Source organism: Indicator indicator, chromosome 22, assembly GCF_027791375.1.
Source record: "Indicator indicator isolate 239-I01 chromosome 22, UM_Iind_1.1, whole genome shotgun sequence".
Taxonomy (NCBI): Eukaryota; Metazoa; Chordata; class Aves; order Piciformes; family Indicatoridae; genus Indicator; species Indicator indicator.
Genome location: NC_072031.1, coordinates 9,256,047 through 9,279,562, shown reverse-complemented (window position 1 = coordinate 9,279,562; position 23,516 = coordinate 9,256,047). Strand labels below are relative to the sequence as shown.

The 23,516-nt window shown below is 42.7% G+C and overlaps 2 protein-coding genes across 3 annotated transcripts in view; one reads left to right on the top strand and one right to left on the bottom strand.

The window, feature by feature from the left end:
* Nucleotides 1-6,835, top strand: part of DNAH3 (dynein axonemal heavy chain 3) — a 56,409-nt gene extending 49,574 nt beyond the window's left edge. Inside the window, exons 56-62 of the mRNA XM_054391320.1 lie at nucleotides 1,458-1,574; nucleotides 2,624-2,778; nucleotides 3,518-3,685; nucleotides 4,940-5,082; nucleotides 5,620-5,824; nucleotides 6,179-6,316; nucleotides 6,482-6,835. Of these exons, the coding sequence (XP_054247295.1) occupies nucleotides 1,458-1,574; nucleotides 2,624-2,778; nucleotides 3,518-3,685; nucleotides 4,940-5,082; nucleotides 5,620-5,824; nucleotides 6,179-6,316; nucleotides 6,482-6,835 (1,280 nt within the window). The remainder of the gene's footprint in view (nucleotides 1-1,457; nucleotides 1,575-2,623; nucleotides 2,779-3,517; nucleotides 3,686-4,939; nucleotides 5,083-5,619; nucleotides 5,825-6,178; nucleotides 6,317-6,481) is intronic.
* Nucleotides 6,658-22,159, bottom strand: LYRM1 (LYR motif containing 1). 2 transcript variants are annotated; one of them, XR_008489314.1, is made up of 5 exons: nucleotides 22,128-22,159; nucleotides 14,244-14,402; nucleotides 13,107-13,199; nucleotides 11,049-11,321; nucleotides 6,658-6,686 (listed from the first exon to the last, which is right to left on the bottom strand). XR_008489314.1 is itself a non-coding variant. In XM_054391235.1 (4 exons), exons 2-4 carry the CDS (start codon nucleotides 14,400-14,402, stop codon nucleotides 11,205-11,207), a joined length of 369 nt encoding a protein of 122 aa, XP_054247210.1. In that variant the 5' UTR covers nucleotides 22,128-22,159; the 3' UTR covers nucleotides 11,022-11,204. The 2 variants fall into 2 exon arrangements, 1 of the variants encoding a protein (XP_054247210.1); XM_054391235.1 differs by lacking the exon at nucleotides 6,658-6,686 and having other exon boundaries at nucleotides 11,022-11,321.
* Nucleotides 22,160-23,516: the final 1,357 nt, after the last annotated feature.

Genomic DNA, 23,516 nt, shown 5'->3' with positions numbered 1-23,516 from the left:
CCTGGAAGAGGACTAGAAAATCCCAATTTTCCAAATAAATGTGTTGTAGAGTAGCTACATGAAATTATAGCTTACTAAATTATAAATTTATGACTGTGGTTCTTACTAACCATCAAATCCAGTTCTGGTTTAAATTTCATGTGTAAAGATGTGTCTTCTTGATTCTGCTTTATTTATTTGAATACTTGTTTTATCGAAGCTTGTGCATATGTTTACTTGGTGTGAAACATATTTCTATAGAATCATAGAATCGTTAGGGTTGGAAGGGACATCAAGGATCATCTAGTTCCAACCCCCCAGCCATGGGCAGGGACACCTCACATGGCCAGAGACATATCTAGCCTGGCCTTAAAAACCTCCAGGGATGAGGCTTCCACCACCTCCCTGGGCAACCTGTTCCAGTGTCTCACTACCCTCATGGTGAGGAATATCTTCCTAACATCCAATCTGAACCTGCCCATTTCTATTTTTTTTCCATTCTCCCTATTCCTATCACTACCTGACACACTGCAGTGTGTTGTTTATAACACAGCAATGAAAATATATGGATTTGTGCTTCAGCTTTTTGTATAATCTCACAATATTTAGAAAACTATCTGGAACATCTATGTAAAATGTAGAAACATATGGAATTATAAAATCTATTTTTATAGCTATATAAAGCTTACCCTCTCCACTGGTGGGCATGAAGTTCTCAGCCTTCCATTCTGACTGGGTCTGTCTTTGTCATAACAGGCACTGTTAGGAAATATTATACAGAGAGACTGAAACCTGCTGTTCTTGTTTTAATGTGTAGCTGTTTAACTAAACAATATGCCAGTATGAAGAATCTCACTTATTGCTTTGGAGTAAGCATATAATTTTTCTAAGTGACAAAAAGGTCATTTTCAAGCACCATCAGCTGCTTCATGTGACCAGCTGTCGGGGGGGAAAAAGTGCCATTGCAGCTAGAGCCTTATTTTTTGGTTTGCACTAGGGCTGTGGGTCTTTTGAAGGATTCTCTTATCTGGAGTGGTGTTTTTTATTGTCCTGTTACTCTGAATGTTATGTACAAACAGCATTAAGAGATGGGCAGATTGATTAAAAATGAAAATCAATCAGTGAATTAAAACTCTTTATAATCTCCAAATAGCAACAGATTAGCTGAAAGTACTGAGCAGGTCTGTGTTCTGCATAAGGTAAAATGTAATTTTTCAGGAGTGCATGATGCTGAATGCTTGTACTTATGTTTTAATTATATAGAATGATGGTCAGAGTGCCTTAGGATACAAAATGGTTACAGTCATACTGTGCCTTGTGCAGTAAACAGCCTGGTAAATTCCATGGCTGCTCCTAGGCACTGTTGGCAGCTGTTATCTTCAACTCTGTAGTAACAGTATAGTAGCAATACCATAATTTCCTGAGCTTGGCTATCAGCACAGTGCACCACTGCCCTTTGCATCCTCTGCATCGAACAGGTTGGAATATTCCATACGAGTTCAACGAATCCGACCTCAGAATCAGCATGCGTCAGATCCAGATGTTCCTGAATGAGTATGAAGAACCTCCCTTTGAAGCTCTGACATACCTAACAGGTACAGGCACCTCTGGCACTGAGACTTTGCTAGGCTCTTTCAGCTGATACAGTGATAAACAACTGAGTTCTTGGCAAATCGGGTGGATTCCATTCAGGTTTACTTTCTTGACTTTCCACATACTGACAAGTGGGATCCCAAACCCTCAGGCACCATTGCTGTCCTGACTCACATATAGCTAGAAGAATTACTAACAGTCCAGCAAACCTCCTGGGCTTCTTTCATATATGTCAAATAAAAGCACCAATGGCCTCTGTTTCACTGTAGCTGATCAACACAATCCCAACCCAGTAAGCACTGGCAGCTTAGCAGAGGATGTGATAATGCTCATCACTTTAAAGCAAGAGGTGTTGAGCTGTGTGAATAACTGGCTGCTGTGGCTATTCAGTTCTTTGGTACGGAAAGATAGCTGTTTCCTGACACCTCCTTTGTCCCTTATAAAGATATTTCCTGGGTTTTGCAAATATTACTATTAGTTTTATGAAAAAGAATTTTGAAAGTCAGGATTAAAGTAACAGCTGTGAATATTTAGCAGTTTTCTGTGCTTGCTATCAGTGTAAGGATTCCTTCATTGCTTGCCCATTACTTAGATCTCTCCAAGCCCTGCTGCACAGGGTATTGCATACTTGTGATTACTTGTTTTCTACTGCATGCCTGCACAATCAGGGTAAGTTTGCATGAAAGGAACAAGACAAGTATCAGCTATATAGCACTGCTCAGATTTTGACAGTTCTTAGCAGAACTTCAAACAAAAGAGCTTTCATTTAAAACATGAGATTATTTGCTGTGGCCTGAGTAGCAATTTCTGAGACCAACTCATAGTGTTCCTTAAACCTTTCATCATCAAGACACACAGATTTGTCCCATAGTTCCAAAACTGTTGAAGTGTCTGATTTCCATTGAATTCATTAAAGTATAGGGCTTAAAAACTTTGGAATACCTGGAGCTTCATAACTTCAATTTACTGGAGCTATTCATTATTGCAAAGCAATTTTTATTTGTTCATTAACTTTCAATTTTCCATCCTGCTTTTCTTTGCCCTTTTCCAGGGGAATGTAACTATGGAGGCAGAGTAACAGATGATAAAGACAGGCGCCTTCTGCTGTCCCTCCTTTCCATAGTCTATAACAAGGATATAGAGCAGGACAAGTATATGCTTGCAGCTGTAGATGACTACTACATACCACCACATGGTCCATATGAGGTGAGAAGATAACAATGTAAATTCACTCTGAGTTATTGGGGAAAACATTATCTACACTGTACTTTGATATACTGAATACAACAAATAGAAGATAAACACCATAAGATCACAAAGCCATGCCACAGAATCTCTAATGTATGAACATGAATCTGGTACGCAGCCCAATGAGATGAAATGGTCATCCAATACTCCAGTATTTGTTAGTGCAAAGAGCCACCCCTGTATAGGTTTCCAGTATGCTCTAAAAAGCCACTAAGAGTCAGGCTTCATGAATTTACAGAGTACTTCCGCAACCTCTTGCAATCATTTTTGCCTCGAGAGCAGTGACCATGCTGAGGAGATGGAATGGCCCAGGTATATGCTCACTTTTCATCCTTTCTTCCCTTCTAACAACTGGACAGAGATAAGGAGCATGCTGTTTGTGTAGCCTGCAATTGTAGGGGTGATATATACAGCATCATGCTCTCTTCTGTGATTCCTACCAGTGCTCCGCATATATTTCTAATGTACAAGTCTTTCTCTTGCTTTCTCTTGCTGCTTTAATGAAGCTGTTAAGAACAAATCCTCACTGAGTCTTTGCATCACACAAAACAACTTTATTAACTCTGTTTCTGGATGTGATTAACTCAGAACTAATGTGTTTGACAGTAGATGGGAAGGTTCTGTCCAAATTTGGTTTACTGATTTTCAATTAATGTGGTATTTTATGATTTCTGGTATCTAAATGTTTCTTTTACAGTCTTACATTGAGTACATTCGAAGTTTACCAATTACAACACATCCTGAAGTGTTTGGACTTCATGAAAATGCAGACATCACCAAGGATAACCAGGAGACTAATCAGCTTTTCCAGAGTGTGCTCCTGACTTTGCCTAGGGAAGCAGGGGGAGGTGGCAAGTCCCCTCAGGTAACTGGGGAAGAAAGATCAGCTTACACTCTGGAAAGGTGCCCTTTCCTATCATGCTTTGGGTCTCAAAGCAATCCAGCACCTCTCATCACATGACTGTGTGCTTGGGAGTAGATGGGAGTGTCTCTGTAGAGAAGCAGACAGATTTGGCATAGAAGAACCTCTAAAGATGGAAGATACTCCAACAATTTTGAATGCAAATAGATTAATACCACACAACCCCTCCTGATTGAGTACAACATGCACTTTGAATGTTTCTTTCACATTTTGTGTTTTAAAATAAAAGTGAAGTGCTTCACTTCAGTCATGAGCTGTAGTTAGAGCACAGCTAACAATAAGAGCTGGTAAAGCACTTCAAACCACACCCATTCCTAGGCAATTTTAAATAGAATAGAATAGAATCAAGAAGGTTGGAAGAGACCTCAAAGATCATCGAGTCCAACCTGTCACCCTAAACCTCATGACTATCTAAACCATGGCACCAAGTGCCACGTCCAATCCCCTCTTGAACACCTCCAGGGATGGTGACTCCACCACCTCCCTGGGCAGCACATTCCAATGGCCAACCACTCTCTCTGTGAAGAACTTTCTCCTCACCTCCAGCCTAAACCTCCCCTGGCACAGCTTGAGACTGTGTCCTCTTGTTCTGGTGCTGGTTGCCTGGGAGAAGAGACCAACCCCCTCCTGGCTACAACCTCTCTTCAGGTAGTTGTAGACAGCAATGAGGTCACCCCTGAGCTTCCTCTTCTCCAGGCTAAACAGTCCCAGCTCCCTCAGCCTCTCCTCACAGGGCTTGTGCTCAAGGCCTCTCCCCAGCCTCGTTGCCCTTCTCTGGATATGCTCCAGCAATTCAACATCTTTCCTAAACTGAGGGGCCCAGAACTGGACACAGTACTCAAGGTGTGGCCTAACCAGTGCTGTGTACAGGGGTACAATGACCTCCCTGCTCCTGCTGGCCACACTATTCCTGATGCAGGCCAGGATGCCATTGGCTCTCTTGGCCACCTGGGCACACTGCTGGCTCATGTTCAGGCGGCTGTCAACCAGTACCCCCAGGTCCCTTTCTGCCTGGCTGCTCTCCAGCCACTCTGACCCCAGCCTGTAGCTCTGCATGGGGTTGTTGTGGCCAAAGTGGAGCACCCGGCACTTGGATTTGTTGAATGCCAACAAATAGCTTTGTGTTTTGTGGACTTTACTGCAGAAAAATAGGTGAAAAAGGGAAATTCCTCATTCACTGCAAATTTATGATTTCAGGAAACTGTTGAAGATTTGGCACAAGACATCCTATCCAAATTACCAAGTGACTTTGATGTTGAAGAGGTTATGAAGATATACCCAGTACTCTATGAAGAGTCCATGAATACAGTTCTCAGGCAAGAACTAATTCGATTTAACAGGTATGGCTCAGCATTTTGGGTAGCACTACCAATACTGAAAGATGCTTGTGTTCATCAGTACTAGCTACTCACAAGCCTGGAAAACACTTACAAGCCTTCTGCAATGAATTGTTAACATGATAGATTCTGCTTTGCATGAACCTTTTAAAGACTTGAAAGCTGCAGCTGACTATCTGAATATGAAAAAGGTAGCAGTATTCTTGGAATGTGAACTTTAAACAGTTTTGTTGAGGTAGGAGAGCCTGCTTTATTCTTTTTCAGTCATACCCAGGTCCCAGTGTTCACAGCACACTGTCCTATTTAGTGTTAGAGTCTTGATTTCCCTTGTCTAGAAGGGGACTTTTCACTTTCATTTCTGTGTGTGATTTTTCTTTGTTTGCTTTTCTGAAGTTTTGATAACGACATGTGAGATAAAGAATTTCTGACAGGACGTTTACCAGCCTTGACTGGCCTTTCATTCAAGTTGGTCTCAGAGGTCTTTAACCAGACAGTAAGAAGTAAATAATGAGACAGCAATTTCTTTTGTGTTATCTGAAGGCTTACTGAAGTTGTTCGGAGCAGCCTCATAAATTTGGGCAAAGCCATTAAAGGCCAAGTGTTGATGTCTTCTGAACTTGAAGATGTTTTCAACAGCATGCTAATGGGCAAAGTACCAGCAATGTGGGCTGCCAAATCCTATCCATCACTGAAGCCACTGGGAAGTTATGTGTCTGATCTCCTTTGTCGTTTGGTCTTCTTCCAGGTATGCTAAACTGAGACTGACAGATGTAAGGACTCTGTAGCTGAAAGCTGAATGGATAAAATGTGTATCAGTGCTGTAGTATCTGGACTTGCTACTTTCTGAAATGTCTTCCTCAGTAGCACTGACTTCTGGTAGTTTCAGAATGAGTGATTATTTCTGTTGTCATTGTAAATGTGATTTATGTGATTTATTTCCTCTGAAAAGTACAGAACTAATAGTAGTATCCAGGGGCTCCAAGGTTTAGATCTCTTTGTGCTGTTTGAGTGTATCTGAAGAGCCATCCCTGTTCTGGTGAATTGGCACAATGAAGTCACAGATGGATTTTTTTAATGTTTGTTTTTCTTTTCTATTCAGGACTGGGTAATCAATGGGCCACCCACAGTCTTTTGGCTCTCTGGATTCTTCTTCACTCAATCTTTTCTGACTGGTGTTCTACAAAACTATGCCAGAAAATACACCATCCCCATTGACCATATTGGATTTGAATTTGAGGTAAGGAAATGCAGGGGAATGTTGTGTTTCTTCAACAGCTTGAAACATGTTCGGGGCAGCAATGAAGAGTTTACAAAAAAGAAATTTTATTTAGAGAAGCAACTTCAGACTGTTACTTACAGGATTTACTCCAGGTAAAATTGAGCAATGGTTTAATCATTCTAGGTGATGAAACAGGAGCACACAATGGAGAAATTACCAGAAGATGGTGCTTATGTGAGAGGCCTTTATTTGGAAGGTGCACGATGGGATCGAGAATCCCTGGTAATTGGAGAATCACTTCCAAAAGTCCTTTATGATCCTTTGCCCATCATTTGGCTGAAACCCGGAGAAAGTTCAAGCTTTCTTCATATGAATATCTATTCATGCCCTGTATACAAAACAAGTGCAAGAAGAGGTGTCTTATCCACCACTGGCCACTCAACCAACTATGTTCTCTCAATTGAACTCCCTTCAGACAAGCCCCAGAAACACTGGATAAATCGAGGCGTGGCAGCACTGTGCCAGTTAGATGACTGAGAGGATGCAAGTCAAAGCAGTTGAATTTTGTTATTAAAAGATATACTTTACTCCATAATGGCTGCTATTTTTTTTTATATATATATCTCAGTATTTCCTGCAGCTCCCAAATTCCTTTTGATTTTTAGCCATTATCAGCCACTGAGCAAGAGTGAGTGAAAATAGAGCACCACAAACAGAAACTTATTCAGAGACCTGGGCTTCATCAGAATCAAACTGTAACTGTATGCCAGCAACATCATTACAAATCCTGGGAAATCCAGAGATTACCACCTAGCTGCTAGGATAGGGCCTTTTTGGTTGGTTGGTTTGGTTGGTTTTTTTTGTTTTTTTTTTTTTTTTTTGCTGCCGTTGTTTTTCAGGGGAGTTGTTTGTTTGTTTTGTTGTTAGATAAAATTAGGCCCAAAAAGTTTTGCTGCTGATTTTAATGGGAATGTGATCCACAATTCTTGCAAATAGGACTCTGTGGATTTGCCTGCCACTTCTGTGTCCCTGGAGCATGTAGGGCAAGGAGGAAGATGAGATTAGTTTGTTGTCAACATGGAAAACCAACCCTCAGCTAGAATGAACTGCCAGAGCTGTATCATGAAACTAGGGTAACTGACACTGCTTGAAGATGTGCCTCAGAATTTCCATGTCAAGCTTGTAGCCCCCATAGGCACTGGGAGTCTGCCCTTTCTCAGAGCGTTATGCTTCTCGTAACTTTTAGCTTCTTTTAATTTTTTTTTTTTAATTTCAGTAGAATTTACTTCTATATCCCAGTTACCTGACAAATGAGCTGTTTCCTTTTTCCCATAATCTCACTTTACTTCCTCATTTTGCCCTCTTCCACGTTGGACTAATAACCACCTGAAATTTTGTACTTGTTTAAGCCCTTTCATCAGAGAAGCTGCAAGTAGCTTGCAAATATTAATTAAAATAGCCTGAACATCTTCAAAGAGCTGTGCAGTCATTAGCTAATCCCCACAGCATGCCAAGAAGGTACTAAAGATACATCATTAGACTTGTTGTGTACACAGTACAAGAGAAGCACAAAGATCAAGGCAAGCATTTAAAGAAAACTCCACTACATAAACATCCACTAATTCGAGATCTTTTTTTTTTTCATTGCCCAAATTGCAGCATTTTAATGACTTGCTTGAGGCATCACAAAGTCAGAGATGCAGCTATAATTCAGCACTTGCCAGTATCCTGCTACAGTCATTAAGTGATGCTGCTACAAGTCATTAATGGTTCCTGCCATACCAATTTATCACTTGTGTTGTGCTTAACTGGTGTAGGTGAAAGCAGTGTTCATTATTGTTTTAGTAACCACTCATACTGAATACAAATGTCCATTAGATAGTCACTTTTAAGAACAGTAACATACAGGTAAGGAAGAAGTGTCACGTGTGTGCTGTACACTGCTAGGCAATTGGTAGAGTATCTTCATGTACCATATATATATATACATGCACCACATTCCATGCCTCATTAACAGTGCACTGTGCAGGCATTTGGAGAATCTTCATTGTTACCTGGTGACCAGGGCAAAGATGTCAGGCCCAGGTCTTATGAGGAATGGCTGAGGGAAGTAGGATTGTTTAGTCTGGAGAAGAGGAGGCTGAGGGAAGACCTCATTGCTCTCCACAACTACCTAAAAGGAAGTTGCAGGCAGGGGGAGGTCGGTCCCTTCTCCCCAGTATCAAGTGAGAGGAAATGGCCTCAAATTGCACCAGGGTGGGGTTAAATTGGATATTAGGAAAAAATTCTTTACAGAAAGAGTGGTCAGGCATTGGAACAGGCTGCCCAGGGAGGTGGTGGAGTCATCGTGCCTGGAGGTGTTAAAAAAATGTGTAGACATGGCTCTTCAGGACGTGGTTTAGTAGGGGATGGTGGTGTTAGGTCAGCGCTTGGACTTGATGATCTTAGAGGTATTTTCCAACCTAAACAGCTCTCCCAAAATGGCAGCTTTCTAGTTTGACCTTCAAACCCAAAGGACTCTAAGGCAGATTTCTCTTTTCCATAGAGTTTGACTGAAGCTGTAGAAAAAAAGCTTTGCTCTCTAAACTTGACAGAAGAGCTGATCTAGTCATTCCTTCAGCTGAACAGCCTGAAGTTTTAACAAATTTCAGTCTTTGCCTTCTGGTGCTGGAAAGATATGAGGATCAGGCACTAGTTAACAATTTCTCACACACTTATTTTGAAAATTAATGGGTTGCTTGGCTTTTTAGAGCATCTCAATGTGATGCAGTTACTGCAGTTCAACTTACTGGCTTTTTAGTTAAGCAAGTGGATTCTCATTTGAGTTGAGTTACTTAAGGCTACTTCAGCCTTTTTAGAGTTGCTTATTTATGCTTCCCTTCAGAAATAAGCTTCTATTATTATTTCAGTTAGGTGTAAATCTGTAACTTTAGGATGTTCTTTCGGAGTAACCTGTATCTTATGCTATGTGCTTAGGAAAGAATTGTGACTGTAATACAGACATTAAATTTAGATTCTTATTTACACAGCTGTTTATTTACCTGAGGAGTCACAGCATCAGTGCCTTCGTTAGCCACAGGAATTTTAACAATGGCAAAGATTCAAATTCTGGTTTAATGACAATAATGAGCCTAAGCTTCTATTCAAAATTCTTGTCTCTGCACTTTTTGGTTTGGTTCAGTGGACAGATCTCTAGGCTGGTATATCAGACTGAGGACAGGAAGAGGCTGTATTTGTGCTTCTTTCAAGGCAGGATTAAGCAGTGTATATAATCATGTTATTTTTTTACCATCTTTATTCCATCCCCCTTGTCTTAGGCTGAAATTGTATGTCTTCCTGGCAGCAGTTAATTTGCTAAGCTCCCACTGACAGACAGAACAATGGCATTTTACATGTTACTTCCCACATGAGGCATTCCCAGGGAAAAAATTATATGGGAATAGATAACTTTGTGGACCAGAGCCATAAAGGGTAGTGAGAAATTAGGCTAGCCAGTACCTGTCACGCTGACTTGCTCTTCTCATTGTCTCATTGTACTTTCCCATCCTCTTGTATTTTTTCCACTCTTAAAAGTACATTCTTGGGGGAGGAACTGTCATTCAGTGTTCATCACATGACCAGTTTTAACTTACTCTTGAGGCAGACAAGAATACTTCTTTGCCATTGTCTGCTAGGGCTTGGAGAGTTCAGGATAAGCTGGGGAGCTCAGGAAATGAGATGTCATTGGTGTTGCCCATTTTAATAGGCAAGAATATAAACTGCATTTTTCACATCTGCTTTTTTACCATCAAGGAGAGTAGGCCACCCTTAACTTCCCTGAAGAAATTTTGAAAACAGCCTGGTAAAGCCAGAAAACCAAAAGAGCCAAAAATGATTGGTGGCCAGTGAGAGACAAATGAATATAGTTTCACTTCCATTCATGAGGCACCTGCAAAAGAGAACTAACTCTTGAACTTGAGACTAAAGAGATTGTTGTAGGTAATATTTCAAAATTAAACTGGGGTTCTATCCATAAGGTAAGGCCTCAAACCTAACAGTAATTGTTGAGAAAGCCAATGTGCTGATTAGTTTGAAAAGCCAGCCCTGCAAAAAATGCACAGTGAAGATGACCAAAGCAACTTAAGCTTGCTCCTATGGTGATACCCTGAAGGGTGAGTTTTCAGTCAGTCCATACATGGGAACCTGAGGAAGGCAGCACTGGAATATTTTACTGAGTTGTGTAATAGCATTCCAAACTTTGCATTTCACATCCACACCCTCTCCAAAGGAAGAGGAGAAAAAGCTGACACAAAAGCTTTAGGCCACTCCTGCAGTTTCCAAGAAGGAGAAAGTGTGGTGGCATTTCCACTGTCTCCTTGCTACTGTCTATTTTGAAACCATACTTCACTGTGATGATACTATGAAACTGCAATGTTTCTGCTGGGATAAGAGAGGAAGGAGAACAACTGCAGAATGCAGTCATATTCCCATGTGCATTTGGAAGCTTTAGAGCACTGTGTCTGCTTGATTCTCCTAGACTTAGTCCTGAGTTTTGCTGACCCTTACACAAGGCCCAAGGCCCTGTCTTCAATTATAACTGAGCGTCTATCATCCTCAAACCACTCGAGAACTCTGCTATACTTGCAGAGTATGAAAACCTGCTGTAGTTTGTCCTGATATCAAAGTAATCTTTGTATCACACCTCACTCCTCGAAAAGTGTTACTTTTATTGATGAGTCAGTGGTTGAAATGTAATAAATATTAGACCAACCTTATCCATCATATGCAATGCATCAATTAGCTTTTTGGCCTCTGGAAAAGTGTAGAGTGACCAAAACTGCTTCATTCACAGTTGTGCACACGAATCACCTGGATTGCAGTCCACATCTTAAATGATGTGATTACACATCCCAGCTTAAATGATGAGTTATGAAATTTCATCATGGGATTTCAGGTATATTGGCTTAGAAATCTTCCTTAACTTTTCCTGGTGTCGCAACGTGCGGCCTTGCTTATGGGCAAGACCCATAGGAGGCAGATGGACCTGGAAAAGAAAATCCCACCAGTTAGGTGCATATTGAGAAGGTGCAAGAAAAAGAAGGCATAGAATAGAGTTTAGGTTTCACTGAGTTTTAAATAATTTCTTCAGTTTGGAGAAGGCAACTGCACTGTCTCAAACCCGGCTATTAGATTTCAAGCAGCACTTTCTGAGGAGTGACTACTGCTGTAACTTTCAGCTCCTACATGTTCTGTTTATTAAAATTCTATATATCTAAGCCTTCAGTAACCTTGTGTAGCTCAATAGCAGACTGTAATGATAATACACTTATTGAAAAAGGATGCTTACAATGTTCCAGAACAGTGAGATCTAAAAATTCCTAAGTAGCTGTCTTAAAAGCACTGTTTTATTCATACCTATCTAGTAAGTCATAAAATAACCCCAAATTGTATGTATTGAAAGTCTGCCTGCTTATTGTCATGATTATATATATGATATTAAAATGCACAAGCAGAAGGAGCAATAGGTGACAGGCTCTTCCTTTGACTGACAAAGACTTTATAAGACTATTTGTGGGAGTCATGCAGCTCTATCCCCTTACGTGATTGAAAAATGTAGGTGTTAGCAGTCAGGTGTTACTGGTGCAGAGGCTGTCATGCTGTAAGATAGCTGTTTAGGTGCAAATAGTAGTAAAAGCCCTGACTAAAGCAGCAACAGAGATTCCTAGGCTCTGAAAAACAACCATCTTCCTGTTTGCCTGAGAGAGGTCAACATGGGGAGAAACTTCTTTACAGTGAAGGTGACAGAGCACTGAAACAGGCTACCCAGAAAGGTTGTGAAGTCTCCTTCTCTGGAGACTTTCAAAACCCACTTGGACTCATTCCCGTGTGGACTACCCTCAGTGATCCTGCTTTTGGCAGAGGGGTTGGACTTTATCTCTGGAGGTCCCTTCCAACATCTTACATTCTGTGATTCTGATCTAGGAGTGAGCCTTTGGGATTTTGGAGCCACTGTAGAGTACAAATTTTGAGCCCATTTCTAGAAGCATTGTTTGCCAGATGTTCATTGTTATTCTCTATACTGGAGAAAAAGAAAAAGCTATATGTGAAACAGATGCTAACAGTGACCACAGTCTTGGCAAGCATCTGAGGAAAATACAATTTAATTCTGACCATGACCACCTTGATAAGGAAACTAGACATGTGAAAATACAAGCTAATCAACAGGAGAGGAGAGGAAGTCTCTATGTGAGACAGCATAAAGTACTATCCACAGAAGTGAGTAGGCAGTGAGGAAAGTATATGGAATAGTGCAATAGAAGGCACTACTGCAACTTGCAGTATTTCATGAATCTTGGACATGTTTTTCTCTAGGAACAGGGGAAAAGCAGAGGCAACATAGGCAGGTGGTTTGTAAGGTCTGATTTATGGCCAGGAGGACAGGTATCAGTAACACAGACTTTGAAAATAATTGTATCTATGGCAGATGTAGTTATTCTCTTTCTCATCTGGAAAAATTTACAGATTTGATTCCATCACCATCTTTCTCTACATTCATAGGTTGGTTAAGACTGCCTAAATATGCACAGGCCCCAGAAAGTTTAGCTCATGGAATTCCACTTAGACTCTGACTCCTTATTGTGAGAAGAAATTACCTAATTTACAGTGATAGAGAACATTTCAATGTACATTTGGCTTATTTGGCTCTAATTTAGCATAGCATTTAAATACTGGTTTATCTAAAAATGCAGTGCAGTGACAGTGATGTGAACTTAGAGCTTTAGAGCTAAGTGGTTATGGCTGAAGCCTTTGTGACTGGATTTATACTCACAGGTCTCGGGTAGGGGATGTTATAGTGAAGTCCAATTTCTATTCTTGCCTCACATTCTTCTATACACTGCTTAATCAACTTTGGATCTGTTACCTAAAGTCAAACAAACAAATGTTTTGTAGAAGTATAGCAATTAGCAGTTGGAAGCTCAAGTGTAAATGATGCACAGCCACGTGACTTTCTTTAGCTTTTTTGGTAATCCTCAGGATACAATGATTGTATTTTTCCCATCCTTAAAAGGTAACATTAGTGTTTGCCTTGACTCAACAGTTCTGGGCTTGATGGTGCTGGATATTAAGGCTCAGAGGCTGTCACAACTGATGCTATGGAAGGAGGGTTTTACCCAAATATGGTGTTTTCTCTATAAAAAGACAATACATATGTGAAATAATAATGCATCCATGAAAAAAAAACCCATACTCGCCCATTTAGCATTCTGCAAGGTAGCTAGAGGAGAAAGGGAGGAGACTCCTTGGTCTACATTCTGTTAGCATCCTACCCAGAAGCTCCCTTTGAAGTCAGAAACGTGTCAAATGTGACTTAAATTCACTTTTTCATTTTTGCAGTATTTCAGTTTAATCCCACACCAAAATAAGCACTGTGATTTTCAATTACAAGAAAGACCTTTGATTACCATGGATTCTGTCTGTGTCACCCCTTTCAAAAGAAGTTTGACATTTCTTCCTTGAGAAAAAAAAAATTAAGTGCTTCTTTTAAAAGAAGTGCCAATAATTGCTGAGTTGAAAAGAAAAAAAAAAAGGCATTATAAGAAACTGCTGAGCTCTGTTTGCCATTGCACAGCTAATGATCCACTTAGCTTGCTTTCTGAAAGATCAAAAGCTGCTTCAATTTCATAGGCAGTATCTTTGGAACTTCAGTTTTTTTTTTTCTTGGCATTTTTTCAGGGAAAACTTTAAACCTTTTAGATTTCTACAGCAGTTAATGAAGAGCTGAAATGGTTTGAGTTGTCTTACTGCTATTTCAGGAGAGAGATTTAAACTATAACCCAAAGACCCCAGCATTTAAGGAGAATTAAGCGTTAGGTTCAACTCCTAGGTTGTTATTTCAGCATCCAATCACTGAGACAGCACAAAGAGCAAGGATCATTCAGAAAGTCCAACCTCTAAGGACACTCACATTTTTGTTTTTGCGGAAGAGTGTTTTGGCCTCATTTTTAATGTACTCTTTCTCTTGAATGGTTTCTTCTGTCTGTCCTGATGCCGACTGCCATTTTTTGGCTATTCGGAATATCTTGCGGTAAAGGCCAAGAACTTGTTGTCGGGTAACTGCTGTCATCTGGAAAAGGCAACACAAACCCCAGAGGTGTGCTGAACATACCAGCTGCTAAAAGGCCAGCAAGCAGTATGCTTTTCACACACCTGGATTAGTTTAAAAATAGCTCCATGCTAAGCTACATGAAAAAAAAAAAAAACTAACTAGCTGTACACAGTAAGTGGCTGTTGAAAGTGCCAGACATGGTCCAGTGAAGTACTTCTACTGCTTCTCAAATCTGTCTCCATTCAAACAGCTTCAGCTGTTGCTCAGTTAAGCAGCAAGTTCTCCATGGGACAGCAATGTGCCATTGTGGCCAAGAGGGCTAATGGTATCCTGGTGTGCATCAAGAAAAGTGTGTCTAGTAGGTCTAGGGAGGTTCTTCTCCCCCTAGGGAGGTTCTACTCTGCCCTGGTGAGACCATACCTGGAATACTGTGTCCAGTTCTGGGCTCCACAATTCAAGAGACAGGGATCTGTTGGAGAGAATCCAACGGAGAGCCACGAGGATGATTAGGGGACTTGAGCATCTCCCCTATGAAGAGAGACTGAGAGACCTGGGGCTGTTTAGTCTGGAGAAGACTGAGAGACATTTATCAATGTTGATAAATATCTGAGGGGTGGGTGGGTGTCAAGTGGAAGGGGCCAATCTCTTCTTGATGGTGCACAGTAAAGGAACAATGGATACAAACTTAAACATAGAAGGTTTCTCCTCAACATGAGAAAAAACTTCTTTACAGTGAGGGTGACAGAGCCCTGGAGCAAGTTGCCCAGAAAGGTTGTGGAGTCTCCTTTTCTGGAGAATTTCAAAACCCACCTGGATGCATTCCTGGGCAGACTACCCTGGGTGATCCTGCTTTTGGCAGGGGCATTGGACTTGATGACCTCTGGAAGTCCCTTCCACCCCTGACAATCCTGTGATTTCCTTTAGTGCTTTGCTGAATCCCAAGCCTGGTACAAGAATGCTCAGGTTGTGTTTTACTGCTGTTTTGCAACAGACGTTAGGCAAGCCACCGAAACTCTGAGTGTCCTGCCTGCTGTGAAATCCTTGTACCATTGCTGACCCTGTCTCTGCAAAGCATTTTGAAACCACCACAAAAGTGCTGAAAACCAGTATGGGTTTCAGAGGCTGAGAAGCTTATTACATACCACTACAGTATGTAATAATGATTCAGCTGGAGTTTGATGTGATGAAAAAGTGATGAAAGCTATTTTATCTAAGCACTGCAGGACAGGCAGACTAACTGTGGATTTAGGAAAGTCCTGAATAGCTTGGTTTTCAGAGAGCTGTATACTTGCTGAATCAGCCTCCAGGTGCAATAAGAATCTTTACCAGAAATCAAGAATGAAATTCTATTGTTATCCTATTAGTGCATGCACTTTATCATGTAAGTGGTGACATTTCATGCCAGATCAGAAATATCCCTGAGACAAACCCACTGCTGGAATAACAACCTTTCTGACATGGATGAGATTCACAGAAACAGTGACTTCTGTTTTAGGGACACAGCAACTGTTGAAGGTACCTCACTGTTCAAAAGGAAGATGCAGCAGCACTGCAAAGTAGGTATATGGATGAAATGAAGAACAAGAGTCAGGGGCAGGACATATCTGACTGTCTCAGGATCCACCTGCCAACCTGGAGCTCTCGTTACTGTAGCTGAATCTATGCTGAAATCAGACCTGTGTGCTGGGAATAGCTCCTCCACAAGACAGGTTGAAGCAGGGGAACTCAGGCTGCACTCCCCCCCTGGAGGGGGCACTCTTCCTTGGTGACAGAGGAAAAGCTGCTTCCTAAAACACCCAGACACTGCGGGAAGTTTGGCAGTGTGGCCACTGCTCATGTCCTTGCAGTCTGTGGCAATTCCTGCTATTATGGAGAGCAGAAGAGGGTTTTGAACCAAACTCTTCTCAGGGCACAGAGTTCTCCGATGGCTGTCTCCACCACAGCAGCTGACTTCCACTAGTATTTCAGTACAGTCCTCCTGTGGCTTCAGTCACTCTTATCTTTTCCTCACCCAAGTCAGAATTACAGATGCTAACCTGAAGACAGGATTTAGCCCACAGTTCCTTTTGCTAAAAACCCCCAAGGTAGTAAATTCTAGCCTTTTGTTTGTTTGAACTATTATTGTGATCTAAAGACCTTTTGTTATTTTAGGAGCTCAGTTAGGGATCTGATTCTTAAGAGAGAACACTTTCATTTTGCTATTGGTATTTTAAAAGGGTTAAGCAATCATTTTTTTTCCCCTCCTATATATGATTTTTTTTTCCTTCCCAGCAGAAAGTATTTCTAGCAAATATTGATGGTATTTCTAGGAAACAAATATCCACAATGAAAAAGCTAAGTAGTCCCAGCTCATAAACCGCTTTGGAATAAATGCTTCACTTCATCCATTCTACAGCTCCATTTCAGGCAATAAAATGAGTCACACATGAAGCTTCACATGTACGTGGCTCTGAAAAATCACTGCTTCCCTCTGTTAGGCATGTATTTTGTGCACAAAATAAACTGTACAGTTACAAGGGCTGACCTACCACAAGGTGAGTTCCAAATCCTGTTCTTGCCTAGAGCCCCTCCTGGCCTCACCCCTCAGCTTTGATTTGAGGGTGTCATCTCTGGTGGAGCTGGTAATACTCTTTGTTCCCTGGTGACAGCTAGTAAAAGGTAGTACTGCATTAAAACTTCCAGCTTAGGTTCTCATGTAATCCATAAAGACAGTAAGAAGAACAATGTCAAGGGGAAAGATGTTTCAAATACAGGTTTTAAGTCTGATTTCCAATGCCACAAGCTGGGACAGGGCATGCCCTTTGCTCAGAGCTGTAACTGCACTTGTCACTTTTGGATTTTAAACAGACCAAGAATCTGTTCATAAATATTTTGTTTAAAAGTTTAGAACCAACAAATTTTTATTCGCCCTGCTAATTGCTTCCACTCCCCCACTGAGAATTTATTTTTTCATTAATTTCTTGGTGCTAGAAATGATAAAGAAAAAAAAATAAATGCGTAGCCCCTCATCTAGGCATGGGCTGCACTTTGGCATTACTGCTCTCCTTCCCACATGTGCTAGATGATATGAAAGACATTCAGCAGCTTTGCAGATATACCCAGCAATGAGCTGCTGCTGTGGCTCATTTAATTAACAATCTCTAACGTTAGGGACCTACTCATTAAACATTTCAGCAAGGACACATAAATGAAGGTGTGAGGAACCCTTCACAGACAGAGGACCCTTGTCTATCACAAGAGAAGATGAGACCAAATAGGACAAAATTCAAAGCCTGGGTCTGATTCTGATCTGAGTGGGAATGTAAACAGGGAATAATTCCACTGAAAGCAGAATTGCTTCCAACTTAAAAGTATTGCAAATGAGAGTAGAATCTTTTTCTTCAGTATATCAGATCCCACACCAACAGAATGCGATGGTACAAGTCATGTACCAGGTGTAATGTCATCAAGTGACACTACTTGTATTAGTTTTGTGGGTGTGCAAAATGATTCTGAGTGGTACAGAAAGGAAGATAAGGGAGGCTTTCATGTCCTTGCAGTTACTCATCTTGCAACTTATATCTTTGGCAGTTAAATCATAATTACATTTCACATCTCTGGAATGCTAAGTGGATGTTACACCACTTTCCCACTAACACTCATCTTGTGGTAGTCACACCCATTGTTTAACTTCTACCACCCTTCATTTCATTGCAGAATGCAGCCCACAGAGGTTAACCACAGGCGTTTTTGTCCAGAAGTACAGGGCTATTGTATTAGCTGAGCAAATTTCAGGTGTTTGCTGCAACAAAATAAACTGGCAGAGGTCAGAGGTGGGTCTGTATGCACAGAGGTATCAACGGGAAAAGTGGTAGGTTGCAGCCTGGATTTGAGCTGATTGTTAGAATGAAGCCTTTGGAGGGCAGCCAAGCGTTGCCCTCCAAATAAGAATTTGCTAGGCACTGTGGCAGGGTTCTGACAATGCAGGGTTGTATCATCCTTTTGATCTAGGTGCAAACCCGTTATCAACATGCAGATCAAGCACATGAAATATCCTATTGTATCCAGACTTGCAAAGGAGGCTTAAGCAGTTAATGAGTTACTGCACCATGAAGACACAAACTTTTTCCATTGTTAATTAAAACAAATAATCCTTTAGACTCTAAAATGTAGCAACCAGGTGTTGTTTTTTTTTTCAAGAAACAACTACACATTCCTTTGGCTTTTAGATGGTCAACCCAAAAGTTCAATGGTCTGAATAACCAGTGAAACACCAGACTTCTTTTGCTATTTGCAGGTTTGTTTGGAATGTAGTTTATATAGAAAGAAGGAATCTGTCAGCTGCCTTGTAAAGTGACCCAACAGTGCACTGTCAAAGCAAAGTTAGGACAGAAGGCAAGCTGCATGAAGACTGAGACTTACACACAATAAGTTACAGCTGCTTCCCAGTGAGGGATGCTTGGCTAAGAATGTGTCCCCAGCACCCTCCTATCTGCATAACTCCTTTGCTGAAGCTCTAAGTCTCTTTTACTTCATCCTTTCTTTTCAAGTCAAGCATTAGCTACTAGCTTCAAAATTAATCTGCCAGCAGTGAGTACATAGAGGATTTTAGGCAACCAAGGGTGAAAATAAGAGCCCATGGGGGGGAAAAAAGGATATTTTAAAACAATGGATCTCTTCTTTTACATCCCAGCTAACCAGGGCATGCATTAGTAACAGACACTTAGTGCTGATGCTAGAACCCTATTTGCACAGGGGAGGAGATGGTGGGGAACAGAACTCTTTATGAAATAAGGGAGCTTTGAAAAGGGAGCTTTGAACTTCTCATATGTAAAGTGTTTTAGTTAGGAGCAACACAACTTCTGGTAGCTTGTTTGCTACTGGCAAGGAGTCCTAAATACACAATGACAAACTGCTGGGCTGATTGCCTCCTGAATCAAGCTATGATCACCTTTCTGTTATGGAAATAACTGACATCATTCAGAAGCACCGTGTAGCAGCATTACAGTGTGGAATATCAGCAGCTACAGCCCGTGTGACAATCTGTAGCTTACATTTTCAAACGCACACTTTGGCTAAGGTTTATTTAAAGAGATGCCAAAACTGGTGCATATCTGCTTGTTTTTAAAAAAGCTAAATTAGCTAAATGGTGACCTGCAGTCTCACTGCTGCTGCTAATGCAACAGATAATCAATCATTCCCTTGGCAGCTACCCACAGGAACTAGAGGCCAGCAATCCATATTCATCTTTCTTGCAAGTCTGCCAAAATGAGTCTGTGGTCCTTAAAGCAGCAATGAATTTGGCCTGTCCTTGCCTTGAGGGACAACTGAAACAAGGAGTTCCTGTGGCACAGGGAGAGGAGAAGGACTCGCAGATTCCTGTGATAGCTGGGCAGGTCACAGGCCTGCCAGTGATACTAAATTTCAAAATCCAGTTTCCACAAAAGTACTTTTATCTTCTTTCACTCAAATAAACTACTTAGTGGCCTGTGACAGATAGTACCCTTCAAACATCAACCACATGTGGCTGCAGTACCTAGCAAAGCCAAAATTTGATTTGGTTTTCATTCCCAGTTGAATATACCTTTCTCCACCCCCCTCCAAGATTCAGTCAAAACCAAATCACAGGAGAACTTCATTCACAGCTAAAATATTCCATCTCCACATGGTGAAAAACAAACTAAAATGAAAGATCATATTCTTCCATGATTGTCTTGCATCCTCACTTCTACCAGTGATGCAAAGCTGAAAATTTCAAGATATTTCCATCAAGGATTACTTTGACTCCACAAGCATTTCTCACGACAAGCTGCAATCACACACTGATGCAGATTTGGTGAAAAAGAACCCAGTTACTCAAGTTATTCAGCAGTGGTGTCTGAAAACACAGTGATTTGCACATGGGTTTGGATTTTGTCATGCCAGTATCTTTCTAGTGGCAAATTGAAGTGATCTGAAACCCTGATCTGAAATCCTGAACAGCCTAAGTCTTTGTACTTATACTGTTCATCAGCTGGGATGAGAACTCTGCCATTCTATTCATGCCTTGGATTTCTGACTGAATGTGGATTTTTTTTAAGCTTTCTCTTGGATATGGAACAGTCTTGATTAAAAAAAAAAAAAAGAAACTGCATGCTAACAGAATGCAATTAAATAGGGGAAGGATTTTATCACTGGTTTTCCTATGTAACTGCAATTAAGGGAAATTGCAGAAAATTGGGATTCTACATCATTTTCTTTGTTTGAATACATGGAAGTGGAAACCCTTATCTAGTCCCTTTTGATCACAGAATTTTCTTTTTCTTAGTTTGAGGTGGTCAAGGCATTCTCTAGTTCTAGTAGGATATCCAGACTCCTGCTCTGGGAGCACCTCCTGTGCCATAGCAGGCTCCGGAAGAACAGAAATGCTGAGTTAGACTGTGGAGAGGGGGAGGGGAGACAAGAGATATTGCTTTACGTATTTCTGAGCTTTCTCCAGAAAAGCATGCAGCGGCCAGGTAAACTCTAATGCAATGGGAACCAGTCTCCAGCCTTATGCAACCCTGTCACTCATGCTTTTATACATTTAGAACCATTTTTCCTCCTTTGTGTTTAGTTCCCTATTAGCTACAAGCAGAGAAAGAGGTTTTAATGCAGCGCAACAAATGTAGCAGAGAAAATGAAGCCTCAGCTATCCTTGGATGGCCTTCCTTATATAATATAGAAGCATACAGAAATGTAACAACACGAACACAAAACCCAGCATGGATTTATGCACCTTATTCATACCTTGGCTTCAAACCAAATGCAACTGAATGCATGAACAGAAATATTTCCCAGCATTGGAAATGCTCCCAAACTCGGGAACAGGTATAAATATTTATGCTAGTAGAGGAACAACTCTCTCTACCCCATTTCTTACTTCATTCTGTGGGTCATTTAATGAAACACATTTCATGAACCCTGTGCTTCAGTTCCCATACTCTTCAGTCCTAGGACATTGAGAGATAGGATTTTTAGTCACTATTTGAGACCATCGCTGGGCATATATTGAAAAAAGATTTGGGTTTAGGAAATGAAGTGTGTGAATCTCATGAAAAATTTGGAGTTTTGCCAACAAAGCTTCACACTTTGGATTTGCACTAGAATGGCTCAGCCTTTGGGGCCTCCTGCCTCCCAGGCAGCACAAGGGCTGAGGAACACAGGGTCCGAGGAAGTGCTGCTCTGTCTTAGTCTTCTCCCAGTTTCTGTGAGAGCCCTCAGTCCTGGTGGTAACAGGATGGGAGGACACCTCCCTGACAGGAGCTCTCGTCAGCAACAACTGCAGGCCCGGGTGAGAGGTTCAGAACTCGTTACACACAGAACCTTCGTGACACCAGCTGGGAACGGGACCATCGCACTGCCACTCCTGCAGCCACTGGTATCACCAGGCAGGCACAGGAGCTGGCTGGGCAGCAAGGCTGCCATGTGCCTCACTCTGGGGGTCAAGCCTGTTCTAGCAAAGGCCACAGCCATGCAGCACAGGGCGGGCAGTGGCACCGTGGCTGAGTGCGGGGTAGCTGCACGGCTTGGCAGTCCTCCGCATCCCGTGAACTACACAGGGCTGGTCCTAGTCCTAAAATGGCACTAGCCGCCCCCCTGCCATTGTCCGCAGCCGCCGGGGGGCGCTGCGAGTGCGGGCGCCCTTCTGCCTCCTGGCCAAGCCCCCAAACCTCCAGCCTTTCCCCTCCGCCTCTCCCGCTTATTGGTTTATTGGCTTGCCCGTCCTTCTCCCTCCCACTTTACCTTCGGGAAGAAGCACGCCGAGCCCACTCTCCCCCCTTCGTGCAGCGGTTCCGCCCCGCTAGGCCCCTTCCCCTGCTTCGGTGGGCGAGGGAGGTATCGACCCGTTGCCCTCCCCTGCCCTCACCCTGCGTGCAGCGTCGGGCACGCCGCCTTACGTCACGGCGCGACGCGGGCCGCCGCCGCCAGCTGACTGCTCACCCCCGGAAGTGATGCAGAGAGGGGGAGGCAGTCTCGCAGGGAGCCGCGGAGGTGAGTGAATTGGACCATGTCTCTTCCCGTCCGCGCCGGGCTGCGGGCGCCACGGGCGGGGGGCCGGCTGCGGGAGCGGCGCGGGGCTCGACTCGGCTTGGCTTAGCTCGACTCGACTTAGCTCGGCTCGGCCCGGCCCGGCCCGGCCGGCGGCCAAGGCTGCGGGGCTCGGCCGGCAGCCTCGGGGGTTGCGGGGGCCGTAGCTCTGCCCCTTAGCCTGGCAGGCCGGTTGGACGCTGGGGGTCCCACGCTTCTGCTGTTGCCCCTTCACAGCGCGCGTTCCGGGGGCCACAGCCCACCTGGCCCCTGTGGCTGGGAGCCGTCGAGGCGGGTCGCCGGTACCGGCGTGCCTGGCCGGGAGCCGGAGCCTCCCCCGCTGCCGCGGCGCAGGGCGGTCCCGTCCGGAGTGCTTCTCCGGTTGGTGTTCGTTCACTCTCGCTCCGTGCAGGCCGGTGCAGTGCTAGGCGCGTAGCACCGGGTGCCGCCGAATCGAGCCTGCCTGTCACTAACCCGTGTGCCCCAAGTTATGGTGCTGGCTTACATCGGGTTGATTTTTTTTTGTTCCATATTTTTGTCTTTCGGGGTGTGCTAGCTGCAGGATGTTAAACGTTTCGTGACAAACCTCCTCTGAGCGAGCAGCCCCGCGTCCCCCCCCAGTACTCGAGATCAGCTGCTTTGTTCAAACACTTCGTGCCCAGCCTTTACACGTGTAACGCAGGAAGGTGTGTGTGCTTTGTGTTTTGGGGAAAAAGAAAACTTGGAGCAATTTATTTCCCAGATAGTTCTTGTAATCTGAGCATGCCATCTTTGCACAGCCACTTCTCTTCGTTTAGCTTTCACTCCCTCTCCTGAGCATGTTTACCCTTCTTGTGGAAGCTGCAATCCGTGTTAACCACTCTTGCTCTCCGGGGTGGTACCAAAAAGGCACTCATAACAAACTGTAACTTGCATAATCAGTATTTCAAGCAAATGTTGATTGAAAGAATGTGCCTTTCCTATTAGTGCTGTGGTTGCTGGAAAGAATCATTGATTATCTTTTAAACAGTTAACACTGCTGGCATACTGTCCTTCAAAATGTTACGTTGGTAACTGGGCAGTGTGATGCCAGGTATCAGAACGCAGCATTGATCCACAACTGGT

Bases quoted from the DNA above. Each gene is read 5' to 3' on its own strand.
- LYRM1 (XM_054391235.1), bottom strand. From the start codon at position 14,402: ATGACAGCAGTTACCCGACAACAAGTTCTTGGCCTTTACCGCAAGATA. The intron at 13,200-14,243 runs GTGAGTGTCCTT...GTTTGACTTTAG, and splicing joins TCTTCCGCAAAAACAAAAAT to GTAACAGATCCAAAGTTGAT. The intron at 11,322-13,106 runs GTGAGTATAAAT...TTTCTTTTCCAG, and splicing joins ACATCCCCTACCCGAGACCT to GTCCATCTGCCTCCTATGGG.